The 15,975-nt window shown below is 42.4% G+C and overlaps 1 protein-coding gene across 2 annotated transcripts in view; it reads right to left on the reverse strand.

Moving 5' to 3' along the window:
- APOO (apolipoprotein O) overlaps positions 1 to 15,972 on the reverse strand; it is a 59,457-nt gene extending 43,485 nt beyond the window's left edge. The window contains exon 1 of one of the 2 annotated variants that reach the window (XR_013825653.1): positions 15,681 to 15,972. Coding sequence is in view for 1 of the 2 variants with exons in the window: in XM_079910047.1 (XP_079766173.1) it covers positions 15,681 to 15,689 (9 nt within the window). In the remaining variant the exon portion in view is untranslated. The remainder of the gene's footprint in view (positions 1 to 15,680) is intronic. The other variant, XM_079910047.1, reaches the window with a different exon arrangement.
- Between the last annotated feature and the right edge of the window lie 3 nt (positions 15,973 to 15,975).

Genomic DNA, 15,975 nt, shown 5'->3' on the forward strand with positions numbered 1-15,975 from the left:
TCAATGCCGAGTCCCTACTGGGTGGCTATCATAATTTGTTACAGCTCATATTGATTATACAGGGTAACCCATTCAATATCAGAATTTAAGAAGGAAAGTCTGTTAAAATGGGCAGAGATCACCCCAGGAAAGTGTGAGGGCAATAAAGGGGGCAAAGAATCTTCTTCTTCAACCTTTTGTCTACCCAAGGAAGAAAAAGAACATGAATCTGGAAGTTAGATCTCCTGAAGAAAGATTTAACCAACTGGGTCATAATCACTAAAGCTCTAGCTTTATCACCTTTTCTCCCACGGGTACTCCTGTTGGGTTGCCTTGTGAGACACGAACACAAAGGCTTTCTCTCTCCATGAGGGGTCCTGACCCATTATGGTACAACCAGAATGAAAATACCTCCTGGGAAGTGAGATCTCCCTGGACCTCTTCTGATGAGGGGCTGGAACCTCTAGACTGTGTGTACCCATGGCCTGAGCACTCACTGTCCCAAGTGACAGTCCTTGAGAATCCTTGTTTGCCAGGCTCACTCTCCACCCAGGGCAGATGGCTTGGCTCAGAAGCTGGGTACACATGCACCTTCCAAGAGCTGATTAAACATTCTCTACTATGGATTAGATGAGTTTGGCTTGCTAGATCAAAGTCAAGCCCACTCTGTTAAGCGCTGTATGTTCAATGAGTGCTAAGCTACAGCTACAGACTAACTAGATCCAAAGGCTGCATTGCTTTACATCCAGCCTATCCTCTGGAGTGTGCCCTTCAGTCACTAGATGCCCCTCCTGGAATTCAGCTAGGTGAGGGTCTTAAATTAAGGACCCAACGTATTGGCTTGTTTGAGGTTTTAAATATAGCTGTAAGAAACCCACAGTCATAGGGGAAACAGGTGAGTTGGTGACCCTGAGCTTTGCAAACCTCAGAGGGAGTGTCACCGAGTTCCCTGGCTCATGTGGTTAAAACACTCTTTCTTTCTGTCTGATTATGTTCCCCAGCAAGATATCTTATATACTCTGCCTATCAAGGTACATTCTCCATCTTAGACCTTTGGACTCTCTTTGCTCTCAACTTTTGTTGAGTCCTCAGAGCGCTTAACTGTCAACGGAAACTGAGCACCAGGACTGGCAGTTGGTTGGATGGGGCCCTAACAAGAAGTGTTGTAAAGGAGTACGTCACCACTGTCTAAAAGGCTTTTGCTTCTTACTCTCTCCACTGGAGCTCATCAAGGACTGATGAGAACAAAACAAATCTGGCTAGGAAAGCAGGGTTATGTATGATATAACAATTGGAAGCAGTCAACTAGAATTTTATTTCAAAAACAAATATTTATTACATACCTATTCCACATCAGGTACCATGCTAAACAGGACACAACACTTAAGCAGACATAGTCCCTACCCTTACAGAGTTTCTAGGAAGCTTATGAGTTTACTCAAAAAAAACTCAGGTTACAATTATTTATTTATTTATTTATTTATTTATTTATTTATTTATTTATTTGCGGTACGCGGGCCTCTCACTGCTGTGGCCTCTCCCGTTGTGGAGCACAGGCTCTGGACGTGCAGGCTCAGTGGCCATGGCTCACGGGCCCAGCCGCTCTGCGGCATGTGGGATCTTCCCGGACCGGGGCACAAACCCGTGTCCCCTGCATTGGCAGGCGGACTCTCAACCACTGCGCCATCAGGGAAGCCCCAGGTTACAACTTTAAAAAAAAAAATGTTTTTTAAGACTGAGGCATAAGATTGAGTTTAGCCTTCAGCTCTAGCAGCAAGGGCAGATTCTTGTACACAGTTAACTAAGATATGAATCGGGTGAGGTTACACTCAGATCATCATGGGTACCCAGAAGACTAAACTATCCTTGTTTTGCAAAAGAAGTGTACTGCTCAGAACTCTAGTTCCAGGACCACTTCCTGATTGTGTCCCAGTAAAACTGCTTCAAGGACAAATAAAACTCTCAAACTGAATAAGCCACCCTCAGAATTATTCAAGGATGCTCAGGAATGGTGGGGCTCAAAGCCCTGACAATTTGCTTTCTCTATCAACTTTATGGAAAACCCAGTATATAGTCTCTCTCATTATTAAGAAGGGTATGCTTTTGGGCTTCCCTGGTGGCACAGTGGTTAAGAATCCGCCTGCCAATGCAGGGGACACGGGTTTAAGCCCTGGCCCGGGAAGATCCCACATGCCACGGAGCAACTAAGCCCGTGCGCCACAACTACTGAGCCTGCGCTCTAGAGCCCGTGAGTCACAAATACTGAAGCCCGCGTGCCTAGAGCCTGTGCTCCACAACAAGAGAAGCCACTGCAATGAGAAGCCCGCGCACTGCAAGGAAGAGTAGCCCCCGCTCGCCACAACTAGAGAAAGCCCGTGTGCAGCAACAACCCAACACAGCCAAAAATAAATAAACAAAAAAAGGGTACACTTTTATTCCCCCACAATTACAGATCTATTATTTTATTAGACCTTTCACTAAAAATATATACCAGTTTCCTAACACATTTTAAATCAACTATAATTCAGTAAAATAAATTTAAAATATATACATACATACACCAGTTTCCTTTCTGATAAAACGTAAGCTTCACTTTCCAGGACTGTGTAACATTAAAAAGTTTCAGAATCACCTGGGGAGTTTTTTAGAATCACAGATTCCATTGCCTTCCCCCAGAGTATCTGACTCAGTAAACCTAAGAGAGTCCCAAGAATCTATTCCCATAATCAGCCAAGTTTAGAAAACCACTATTCTAAAAGCAGATGCTTGGGGAACAGTTATTCAACTTAAGTTTGTATAAACACTCAATCGTACTTACTTTTAAAAACATTTGAAAGAATGAAATGAAAACTGTCCTAAACATAAAAAGACACAGTGACTGGTCAACCAGTCTAGAGAAGTTATGGGATTTATTTACATTCAAGAAAATCTTTCCCATCTTAAACACAACACAAACAATACCCTCCACCCCTAATCCCCTTTCTAACTACCACCCTATTCTTCTATCTCCCTCCACTGACAAAATTATTTTTAAAAAAAGACTGGTTAGCAGGCAGAATAATGGATATCCTTAGCAAGCTGGGGAGTGACTGGAAGGGCCCTGAAGGCTTCTCGAGTGCAAGATATACCAGTATGGTCAGTTTGCAAAAATTCCTTGTGATCTGTGCACCTTCCTGTATGTATGTTATATGTCAACACAAAGTTAGAAAGATAGATTCTGCCTGCTTTCTCTGCTTTATTCCCTCCTCCCCTCACTACTCAAGATATCTAAAAGTGGCCTTCCCAAAGCCACCAATGGCCTCCCAGTAACTAAACTCCAATGGACATCTGGCACCTCAGTTGTACCCTGAAACTGGTGACCACTCCACCATCTTCAAAGTCTCTCTTCCTTTGGTTTCCAAGTTTCTACTCTAGCTCCATTCTATAAGCTTTGTAGGGCACTCCTTCCATCTCTCTTTGGGCCTTCTCTTCCTCTGTCTGCCCATCTCTTCAAGGCTGACGAGTCAGAGTAGTACTTAACCAACCCTCTTCTCACTCCAGAGCAATTTCACTTAAATCTAACCCTTCGGGCTTCCCTGGTGGCGCAATGGTTGAGAGTCCGCCTGCCGATGCAGGGGACACGGGATCGTGCCCTGGTCCGGGAAGATCCCACATGCCGCGGAGCGGCTGGGCCCGTGAGCCATGGCCGCTGAGCCTGCGTGTCTGGAGTCTGTGCTCCGCAACGGGAGAGGCCACAACAGTAAGAGGGCCGCGTATCGCAAAAAAAAAGAAAAAAAAAAGAAAAAAAAAATCTAACTCTTCAACTCCCGCCCTATGCTATTGATACCCAAATCAGTATTCCCAGGCCTGGCCACTCCCTAAGGCTCAGGCTTGTGTGTCTAACTCCCCATGGACATCTTCACCAGGTTTTTCAATTGCTACCTCATAATGAATTCTCTTTCTCCAAAAACCTCTTTTTCTCTGGGTTTCCCTACCTCATTTAATAGCCTTACAAGCCACACAAAGGACATCAAAGCAACTCTTTAACGAAACAATGAAAATAGACTTCAAAGACAATAAGATGTGGTCGCTGCCTCCACAATCTAATAAAGCGGATAAACGAATAATTACACCACTTGTAATAAGTGCATTACCAGAAAAAGGACAGGAGTAACACAGAAAAAGGAATAATGTACCACGACTGGAAATTCTGGGAAACAACTGTAGACAGAAGCAGAATCAACAAAGTTTATGCGTTTCTGCCTGCCTTCCTCCCTTTCTTTTTTTTTTTTTTTTTTCCCCATGTGGCGGAGCACAGGCTCTGGACACACAGGCTCAGCGGCCATGGCTCACAGGCCCAGCCACTCCGCGGCATGTGGGATCTTCCCAGACCGGGTCACGATCCTGCGTCCCCTGCATTGGCAGGCAGACTCTCAACCACTGCGCCACCAGGGAAGCCCCTTCCTTTCTGTTTTAAGCAAAGTCACCCAACAGATTGATGTAAAGACTCAGCGTCACTAGGAACAGCCTCTGTAAAGAGCAGTAACAAAAGAAACAAAGGTCTGGAACATGAGGATGATTTCTGACACACTACAATCTTTTCAGCTATACTCATCAGTAGCTACAATCTCTAGATGGAGCAAATATAGACAACCATAAACCATGACTGCTACATATCAACATTCTCAATCCACAAGTTCCCTTTTAATATCAAGATCAGATGAGGTGGGACTTCCCTGGTGGCACAATGGTTAAGAATCCACCTGCCAATGCAGGGGACACGGGTTCGAGCCCTGGTCTGGGAAGATCACACATGCTGTGGAGCAACTCAGTCCGCGAGCCACAACTACTGGGCCCACGTGCTACAACTACTGAAGCCCAAGCACCTAGAGCCCGTGCTCTGCAACAAGAGAAGCCACCGCAATGAGAAGCCCGCGCACCACAACGAAGAGTGGCCCCCACTCACCACAACTAGAGAAAGCCCGTGCGCAGCAACAAAGACCCGATGCAGCCAAAAATAAATGAATAAAATAAATTTTTTAATTATGAAAAAATAAAATAAGATATTCCTCTATTTACAGGAAATGAGACACAATTATGTATTTTTTCCCTAAATGTTACACTGCTTCTTTGATCTTCAATCAATCTTTTCTGCAAAAATTTCCATCTGAAAGCATTTTTCATTTAAAAACAAAATGCTTTTAATCTGATTCTTTTCAGTTGTTTAAGAGGTAAAAATCTGATAGGGATTGTTAAACGTCTATGAAAAGTGACAATACTTTTGAGATTATTCTTCTTCTAAAAAAAGAACATAAAACAAAAAATAAATTATGTAAAAGAATTTAGGGTAAAACAAAATGATGAAAACAATCAACAATTTTGCCCACATCAGCCTGCATTGCTGTCCTTAGTAATGTGTCACAAACTGAATTAATAAAGAGAAACTAAATGAGTCCATAATCTCCAAAGATCAAAAGAATATGCCTCCCCCCAGAGTGAGCATTCAGTACAGTTCCTACATTTTATACAGCAATCCTTTCTAATCTGTAGGGCCATACACCAAACTGGTAACAGAGGCTTTCTCTGAGAAGAGAATTAGAGGGAAGCAGATGATGGGAACCATATAATTATCATAACTGTACTGTTTGACTTTTTACAAGTTATTTCAGCATTACTTATACAATTTTTAAAATAGGTATTTTCTTACCTCATACCCCTCAGGATGGCCACTATCAAAAATACAGAAAATAACAAGTGTTGGAGAAGATACAGAGAAACTGGAACCCTTGTGCACTGTTGGTGGGATTATAAAATGGTGCAATCACTAAGGAAAACAATATGGAGGTTCTGTAAAAAATTAAAAATAGAATTACCATATGATTCAGCAACTCCCCTTTTGGGTATACATCCAAAAGAATTGAAAGCAGGGTCTCAGGGATGTATCTGCACACCCATGTTCATAGCAGCATTATTCACAACAGCCAAAAGGTGAAAAGTCACCCAAGTGTCCATGGACAGATGCATGGATAAATAAAATGTATATACATACAATGAAATATTATATAGAACCTCGAGGATATTATGTTAAGAGAAATAAGTCAGCTCACAAAAGACAAATACTGTATGATTTCATCTATATGAAGTGTCTAAAGTAGTCAAATTCATAGAAACAGAAAGCAGACTGGTGGTTACCAGAAGCTGTGGGGGAGGAGAAAATGGGGAGGAGAAAATGGGAGTTTTTGTTTAATAGGTACAGAGTTTCAGTTTGGCAACATGAAAAAGTTCTGGATATCTTTTCCACAACAATGTGAATATATGTAACACAACTGAACTGTACACTTAAAAATGGTTAAGATGGTAAATTTTATGTTATGTGGGTTTTATCAGCATAATTTAAAACTAGGGAACTTAAAAAAAAATGCAACCAGAAAAAAAAAATAAACAGTATGCCTCCTCCTCCTCAAAAATAAGTATTTTCTCTCCAAAGCAGTAACCTTGATGGATCATACCAGAACCCACTGTAACTATTTATACAACAAATTAATAAAGGAAATTTACTTTTAATATGTGATCATACAGCTTCCATTTCTAAATGCCTTCACATCAAATTTTAAGCCTGTAAGAAAATCAGTCTCAATATATTCAAAATAAAAGCAGATTAGAAAATGAAATAAATTAAATTGTTTTAAAAAGAGGGGGGAGGATTTGAGAGGTTTTTGAAAATGTTAAACTGAGGAGGTCTATTTAAGTATGCCCAGAAATGAGTCTGAAAACGATGTTAACAATGGTTATCTACAGGTGGTAGGATTAAGGGTGATTCTTCAGTATTAACTGAATTTCCTGAAGTTTTTGCAATGAATATTAATTTGCTTTGTAACATGCAAGAAACAAAAATAGCTGGCTCCTGAGGATATTCTAAAGAATCTGTCAGAGAGTATGATGATAACTCCAAATGAAAAAGGACAAAATGTTCTGATCAGGGATGATATTTCTGGAACAAATATATTGATCAGTGATGGCGTGTTTGGAAGAGATGTATTGACAAGATAATTAAATCTGTCCTCTCAATAACGACTGTTTTGACAGGCACTCATTTGGATGTATAAATCTGGGAGCACTTACACTTCAACAACAACAAGACAAACCACAATCATTTTAATCTGTTTCATAGTGAATGGATTATGAAGCCAATATTTTAAGAGTTCAGACTTCAACCAACAAAAAGAAAAACTGTCTTCCAACTATGACAAACATAGAACTATCTTATGATAAACTTTCAATTCTGTAATTCTGTACTGTGGTAACTGATATTTCCTAGTTCTTCCTCATCCACTATAAACACACTGTGGTCTAAAGAGATAAGTGAAGAAAAAAAACCAAGGCTGTTTTCAAGATTAACATTATCTTTTTTTTTTTTTTTTAAGAGAAAACCAGCTTCTATTTTATCTTTGGAGGGCAGAATTCACCCAAAATTAGGTCAACAAAGCAAAGCAAGTATGTTTCATTTGCAATTGTTTTACCTTTAAAAATAATCATTGGATTTTGTTAAATTCATGCAAAAAAATAATAAACTTGTCTGATAAACAGGAAGGAAATGTCAGAGCCAAAGAGTGAGATAATTGTTCGTTCAGGCAGGTTTTGAGTCATCTGGTTGGGCTGTACTGGTTTCACAGTCTTGGAACACAGATGACACATAATTTACCATGTTGCAAATTTATTTTGAACTTCCTCATTCAGACAGAAACTTAACAGTGCTTACCTAAAACTCCAAAAAATATATATATTTCTTTTCTCTTTTGGAATGGCATCCCAAGATCCATTCAATCTTTAATGAGTTAAGGAAATATAGGCAGGAAAAAAAGTCACAGAGGAACATTTACTTCAAGATTTGCCTTTCAAATGCTTCTACATTTTCAAACAACTAAAAAAAATTCCATTTTCTAAGAGGAAGAGGTATTCTGTCAAAGTAAAGTCTATCTAGACCCAAGTTTCGTTTCCTAATAGACCGCTGTGTGCACAGAGAATGCCGAACTCACTGACAACAAACTGCCTTCAACCTCATCTCAGTTATTCACAGGCTTTTCCTTCTTTAAGGAAAAGGAAACTACAACATTCTTTTGGAAAAAAAATCATGGGCAAGGCTCAATTCAGCTGATGACAATCTGGATTCATAATGAAAATCTCTGTGAAAATAAGGAACAAAAACAAAAGAAGTCAATATTTGGACTAAACACAGCAATTTTTAACAGTGCTCCCGAAAGATGTGACTCCACACACAGGCTCAGTCAATATTTGCCAAGTGAGGTAAGTCATCAACAAACGATTTAGGAAACTTGTTGGAGTCCCTGTATCACTTGGTTCTTACTCACTCACCAGTTTAACCCATGTCATAATACGACACACGAAGCAGCACCTCTAATGGGAGAGGAGATTCATTTCAGCAAGCACAAAGAAAAGCAGGCTGTTATTTCACAAGGACTGACGTCTATGGAATGGGGGAAAAAACAAAAATGAACCTTTATTATTTTCATATATCCTATTTAAAAAGACTGTTCAAAGGAATGAATAGGAACATCTGAAAAAAAGAAACCACTGGGTATTGCTCCCAACTAAAGCAATGAACATGCACTTGTGAACCTATCTCTAGCTCCCACAGAGGGCTCCTCATCCTCACCCAAGCAAACAAAGACGTCCTTAAGTTGGAGCCAGTGTGGGCTTTGAACAAAACACGCTGCATTGCTTCAAAGACTTAGAAAGAAGTAGGAAGACAAAGCGTGACTGTATTTAAAGTGCCTTTAAAACAATATTCATTCAAAATACAACTTACTGTCTATAATGGCATTATCATGAAAATATAGCTTAATATTCAAAGTTATAGGCTCTCGGCATAATGAAAACTTTACAACCCTTGCTCTAAATTCTTCCTTCTACAAGTTTTAGTGTACAATGAGCACAAGTTTTAAAACCCACTAAATTAAGAAACTGGCACTGTTCCAGTTTTCTAATAAAACTGGCATAAGGCCATGCAAAAATCAGGAAAAACTCAGCAAAAGTGAAAAACAAATAGCTTCCAAATTCTAAAATATACCTCTAGACTGAGTTTTTTTTTCCCCTGAAAATATCCACATAAAGTTTCATGCTGTATGCACTAACCATAAATTTCCGCTTAAGCATTACTGGGGAAAATTAACTGATACAAACTATAATTCCTCAAGGAGAATTCCCTCGGAGATGTTTTAACTGTAAGGGCAAAAAATCTTTATTATCTTTCAAAATATATGACATTTAAAATAATATTCAAGTAAAATAAACTTACAGTACTTTTCCAATTTGCAGATGATTTTCCTTTTCCAGTTATCAGTGTAATTCTCCCCTTAGTTTGTACTAGTAACATACTATTCACGATAAGAAAATTAATTTCAGGACTTCCCTGATGGCATGGTGGTTAAGAATCTGCCTGCCAATGCAGGGGACATGGGTTCGAGCCCTGGTCTGGGAAGATCCCACGTGTCGTGGAGCAACTAAGCCCGTGCACCACAACTACTGAAGTCCACACTCTAAAGCCCACAAGCCACAACTACTGAGCCCACGTGCCACAACTACTGAAGCCTGCGTGCTCTAGAGCCCGTGGGCCGCAACTACTGAAGCCCGTGCGCTCTAGGGCCTGCATGCCACAACTACCGAGCCCGTGTGCTGCAACTACTGAAGCCTGCACGTCTAGAGTCCGTGCTCCGCCACAAGAAGCCATCAAGCCACTGCAATGAGAAGCCCGCGCACTGCAACGAAGAGCAGCCCCCGCTCGACGCAACTAGAGAAAGCCTGTGCTCACCAAGGAAGACCCAACGCAGCCAAAAAAAAAAAAAGAAAATTTAATTCAGAAAGATAGGCAATAAAGGCATTACATCAAGACCAAAGAGCCACAATAGGTAATAATGCCTTATAGCCAAGGATACGGTCACCTCAGGCTCCTATGAGCAGTGAGCTCTGAACGAAGCTCACATTTCCGTCCTTCAGGAAGGAAGTGATGCCGACCAGCTTTCACTAGGCCATCTTTTGGCCCTTGAAGCATCTGATGATTCCTCCATCTCCAGCCCACATCTCTCTCAGGAAAACTACTCACTCCTGGATTCCATGTCAACTGATTACCACCTCTTAATGTCCACAGATACTTCTCCAAGTCCAACCTATTCAAAAGCAAGTATCACCTCCCCGCAAACCGAACTCAGCCTTCTTCCACTTTCCCATCTCAATCAACAGTTCTAAGAGCCACTCAACTTTCCAAGCCAAAAGCCTGGGCAGCATCCTTAAATTCTCCTTCTCCCAACTCTGCCACATCCAATGAACTACCAAGATTTGACACTAAAAAATACTTTTGGAAAGTCCCAAGACTGTGCACCACCATAACACTACCATAGCAGCCTCCTACAAGACGCCAACTAAAAGTTATTAATAGCTCACATTTACAGAGAACTTACTTTGTACCAAACACTGTGCTAAACTTTGGGTCTGAGTTAATTTAATCCACGCAACAATTTAAGGTTGGTACTAGTCTTTTTTTTTTTTTACATCTTTATTGGAGTATAATTGCTTTACAATGGTGTGTTAGTTTCTGCTTTATAACAAAGTGAATCAGTTATACATATACATATGTTCCCATATCTCTTCCCTCTTGCATCTCCCTCCCTCCCACCCTCCCTATCCCACCCCTCCAGGCGGTGATCTCCCTGTGCTATGTGGCTGCTTCCGGTACTAGTCTTATCCTTGTTTTATAGATGAGGACACAGCTACAGAGTGGCTACAGAGACACTTTAGTGTCTCACCCTAGGTAACACAGTTTTAACTTGGCACTGAACTCTCACTTCTGTGTCCTTGCATGAGCTTTTCTGCTCTGCTTGGAAGGCCCTTTCAACCATGTCTGCTCAGCTTCAAAGGCATGTTCTCCTCTATCAAGTCTCCTGATGCCCCCTGCTGGTGCTTGTTCCTCTAAGTCAGTAGTTCTCAAGGTTGGCTACATGCCCTATATGCCCTATAAACTAGATGCCTAAATCTCAACCCCAGAGATTCTGATAGCACTGGTCTGGGTGCAGTCTGGGCACAGGGACATATAAAAGCAACCCAGGTGGGTCTAATATGCAGGCAAGGTTCAGACCTACTGCTCTACATTTCCCCAACCCTTTTACATCAGAGCACTTATCCCACTGCATCTGAATGAACTGTTCCTGTCTGTGCCACTAATTACATTGTGAGCTCCTGAAACCCAAGTTTCACAGTCATCTGGGGGGCTTTCTCAAAACTAGAGATTCCTGGACCTCACTTAAAAACTAAATCCGACCCATGGTCAGAGCCTTGGAAACTGTCTCACAAATAATTCTGATATGTGGCCAAACTGGGGGACTCTCTCCTAGGTAAAAAATGGGTCTTTTCATTTATACCTGCCAAGGTACCGCAAAGTGCCCAGCTCATAGATGAACTGTGATAAACATTTGTGCAACAAATGAAATCTAGTAACATGAATCTGAAGACTGGGTGTATGTAGTCAGTATTCAAGCTTCTTGCAGCAGCACCTGGAAAAGCTGCTTCCTGCAATAGAATGCAAACACTGGGCAGCTTTTCAAATGTGTTTTGTGATCCACCAGTGCCCCCTACTGACTTGAAGATGGACAGCTAAATCAAAACAATGGTTAAAACAAATATTTTAATTGTATATGCATATTACTAGCCACACAAACTGTACTTTTTCCACCAACACCTATACTATTAACTCTTCTGCCCTCCAGTCCTAGTTGACCCAAGCTGATCAAGCCCTACCATGTGCTCAGCCCCACTCCCGGGCTACGATCATGAAAGACGGCCAGTAGCAGTTCTCAGCAGCGCCCTCAAAGCCTCTCACTTATCTTTTTTGTTCTTTGGTCAATGCCTCTTCCAAATCCCACCACACTCATAAAATCTCTCACCTGGAAAACACAAGAAACCATTCATCTACTAGTTTGCCTCAGTTCTTACTATTCATATTACTATGACAGGAGACGAGCAGCATCTACATCACCCAGGAGCTTGTTAGAAAATGAGGATTCTGAGGCCCCCACCCAGACCTCCTGGATCAGAATCTGCATTTTAACAAGAGTCGCATGCACATGAAAGCTTGAGAAGCACTGGTCCTCACCTACTAGACCTGACACCGCCATTTTATGACAAATAATTTTCTAAGTAACTCTTGCTATCTTGAAGTAAAATTCATCACCCACCTACATACATAAGTCCAAAAAAAAAGAGAGACCCATATATTAATTTGACGGTAACACAATGGAGAACAAAAAGGAGAGACTTATAAGCGTTATATTTCAGCATATGAATGTTCAACACAACTAAATTAAAGATGTGAAGAACGAACCAAGTTTCTAAAACACGCTCGAGGCAGGTGATACCATCCAGATGAGAACCACTAGTCTACAATTACTGCCATCCTTCGCTCCCTTCCATCTCACAGGTGGAAGGGACTATCTCTCCTCCTTTTCAAAGCTAAGGAATTCTCTTTTATAAAAGTTCCCTCCCTACATTCCTCCCGAGGCCATAAACATTGCCAAATCTTGAATACTGGAACAACCACAAAACAACTCTAGAATCTTGACCAAACATGTCCCTCTAGTTACTATATTCTCCCTCCTTCCCTTGACAGTCAAGCTTATAAATCCCATTTACTCATATTTCAGCTACCAACCCATATTAATCTAGCTTTCACTTCCATCAGTAAACCTACATGTATAAACATTGTGAAAGCCTTCCAACCAAATTGCCCAAAGCAGTGAACACTTCTCCAAACCCATCTAACTCATCTTTCTGTAATAGACATTGTCGTTGCACATCTAGTCTCCATGCCCCCACTGTGTTCATGGATTCATTTCTCTCCCAGGTGATTAATGTAGTGATCCCATTCTGAGCTGATTCTGTTTAGTCTAAGCCAATCAGGGCATGGCATTCCCCTGGCACTGGCTATTGGGTCAGGGGCGCTGGTCCAATCAGACTGAAGAGTGTAATCCAAGTCTGGGAATTTTGTCCTCTCTCTTTCTCTTGCTCTAGTGGATGGGAAAGCATGTGTTACTAGCCGTCATCTTGCAACCATAAGGGGAACCAATCTTACTTCGGAAAGCCAAGAAAAGAGATGGGGACCTTGAGGACATCGTTGACCCACCAGAGTCCACCCTTCCTCTGGACTTTGTGAGATAATTTTCCTTACTATTTAAGCAACTGGGTTTCCCCAACTGGAAGCACCCTAACAAAGCCTGTCCTTGAAACTTTCCTCCCTTAATTTTCTAAACATCACTCTTGTGCTCCTACTTCTACTTATCAAAAGTTGCTTCTCGAAAATCTCTGGCCTCCCCTCTTCCTCTTCCTCATCCTTACATTTTGGTATCCACCAAGGTCTGTCGTGAGTTTTTCTACTCAAAGCACATATCTCAACAATTTCAGCTCCCTTTAGCTTTCCCTTGATACAGCACAGCTGAGCTACTGGCACTTCCTCAATGGAGTACCACTGCTGCTGTTCCCCAGCTCATCCACCTGAGGAACTCCTGTCTCTCAAAACTTGTCTCCCCTGAAGTCCCCAGGGGTTCCTTGCCTTTTTTGTGCCATAGACCTCTTTGGCAGTCTGGTGAGCCCTATGGACCCCTTCTCAAAATAATGCTTCTAATTGCATAAATGCCAATTATAGTGCAATATAATTGTTTTTAAGACCCAAAATCTGATACAGTAATATGTGCTTCTTTATTAGCTCATTAATACTAAAAAGACCTAGTAGTGAGTCATAACTACTATAACTTTGATGTGGTGATGAGCATAAATGATATTTGGAGATCTGCAACAACCGTAATGTGACATGAAAATGTCTGTGACATGCACTGGTCCTGTTAACTTCGACTGGTGACAGGTACTGCTAATACTACTGTAGTTTGTTGCTGTAGTAGCTTATTAAATGAATTGCTCCCAATCAACCACATGTCCTCACATCCATGCTCTGTGTAGTCCCCCACCACATTGATTCTAGGCTTGGTCATACGACTGATTATGACACCAACAAATGTGGTGCAAGCAGGTGTTTAGCATCAGGACTAGCCTTCTTGGAACCCAGTAACCATGTTAGGAAGCCCAAGATGGCCACACTGAGGGGCCCTAGACCCACCGATATGGTATTAAGTCCACCTCATAGTCTAGCACCAGCTGAATTCAGCCACTGGGAGATGCCAGCAGAACTGCCCAGCCAACCTATAGATGGTGAGAAATAATAAATCATTGTTGTTTTAAGGTCGTTATCTGGAAATAGATAACAAACAGTTACCTACATTCATAACTGAAGGAAATGCTAAACTGCAGTGAAAGATTAGTGAAAAAGAGCATTTTTCCCCTCAGAGTTCAGGGACCTCCTGAATGCTATTCACAGACCCTCTGAAGGGCCAATAACCACAAACCCCTGGTAAGACAGATTCCTGCTCTTTTTACTACCACAGTACGTTGATAATCATATAAACTGATCACAGCATATCCTTTGCTGTTCCAACCTTAAAGCTGCGCCAAGCTCCTAGCACATAATAGATGTTCAACAAAAATTTATCAAATGAACCAAGTTTCTTACGGGATCTGTTGTCCTAACTAAACGGTGAGCTGCCTGAAAACAAAATAAAAGCAAATACTTGGATGTCACTTCTATGTGCCAGGACCTCTTCCAAGTGCTTAACACATACTAACTTATTCCTTATAACAACCCTAAGAGGTAGATGTTATTTCCCCAACTTCACCAATGGGAAAACAGGCTCAGAGAGGTTAAGTGACTTGTCCAAGGTGACACAGCTAGAAAGTGGCAATGCCAGGATTGGATGGCCAAATCCATGTTCTGATTTTATTGTCTGTCCTAATGCACCCAAAGCACATCGCAGAAGCTCAATAAGACTTTTAAATGAGTAGTGCAATTCTGAGATTTCATTAGCAATATTTTATGGGTGCACTGCTTCTTCAAGACTCGATTTGTAGACTCCTGTCTAGTAGCCTGTGATTTGTTTTTCATGATAGAAAATATCATTTACTTTTTTTAAAACTAGGAGAATAACACCTTCATGTGTACAGATTTTCCAAACAGTCTTCCCTGTAAAAGTGTATTTCTTTCAAAGGACACGAGTTCATAGAATGTAAAGAAGGGAGCTGACCTATCCATACTATATACTGTTCACTGGAAATGGCAGAGAAGTTCCAACTTCTCCCTCTCACCCAGCCATTCCCATGCCAGCCTCCCCGACCTCCTGCAGCAGCTTCTCTGAAGGTGACCCTCCCCCATTCATACACCAGGTTCTGAAACCTGACCTTGTCAGGCAACCAGAACCGAACCCCGCAGTGCCCTGAGGTGGCCTAACCCTACTCACGAACCCAAGAGGGCACCAAACGGAGGGTGGATACTTTGTACTTTAATTTTTTAAGTGTTTTATTCACGAAAGCACAACCCAAAGGGCCCCACCCACCCACCCCCGGGTCTCACGCCTCAGTCCGGCAGCGCCTCGCTCCAAGCGGACCGCTGAATGAACTGCGGGGCCGGGACGCAGCCGGCCCGGAGGCGGGAAAAACCTCGGGGCGAGCCGGGCCTGGTCCCCGGAGAGGCCCACTAGAGCGCGGGGGTGGGGGGGGGGTCCGGGAGGCCGGGAAGGGGCGGTGACAGCTGTGACCCGGCTCCACTCTCTCACCTTGAACATGTCTCTGGCAGCGGCGTCTCCGGCGGGGGTCACCCGGCCTTGACCCCGCCCACTACAGAGAGGTGGCTACGGCGGCCGGCTAGGGCCCGATTCCTCCGACGCAAACGGGCCGCGGTGCGGGTGACGACCGTACAGCCAATTCGATCCGGCCAAGGCTTAGCTAGGAAGCCTCGGCTGGAAACCGCGACGTTGAGCTGCAGCGCGTCGCGCCTCGAGCGGCGAGCGAACGCAAGCCCCGCCTCTCAGAGGCTCCACCCCTGCGCCGGCGGTTGCTAGGCGGCGGGAA

This window comes from Stenella coeruleoalba, assembly GCF_951394435.1.
Source record: "Stenella coeruleoalba genome assembly, chromosome: X".
In the NCBI taxonomy this organism is placed as follows: Eukaryota; Metazoa; Chordata; class Mammalia; order Artiodactyla; family Delphinidae; genus Stenella; species Stenella coeruleoalba.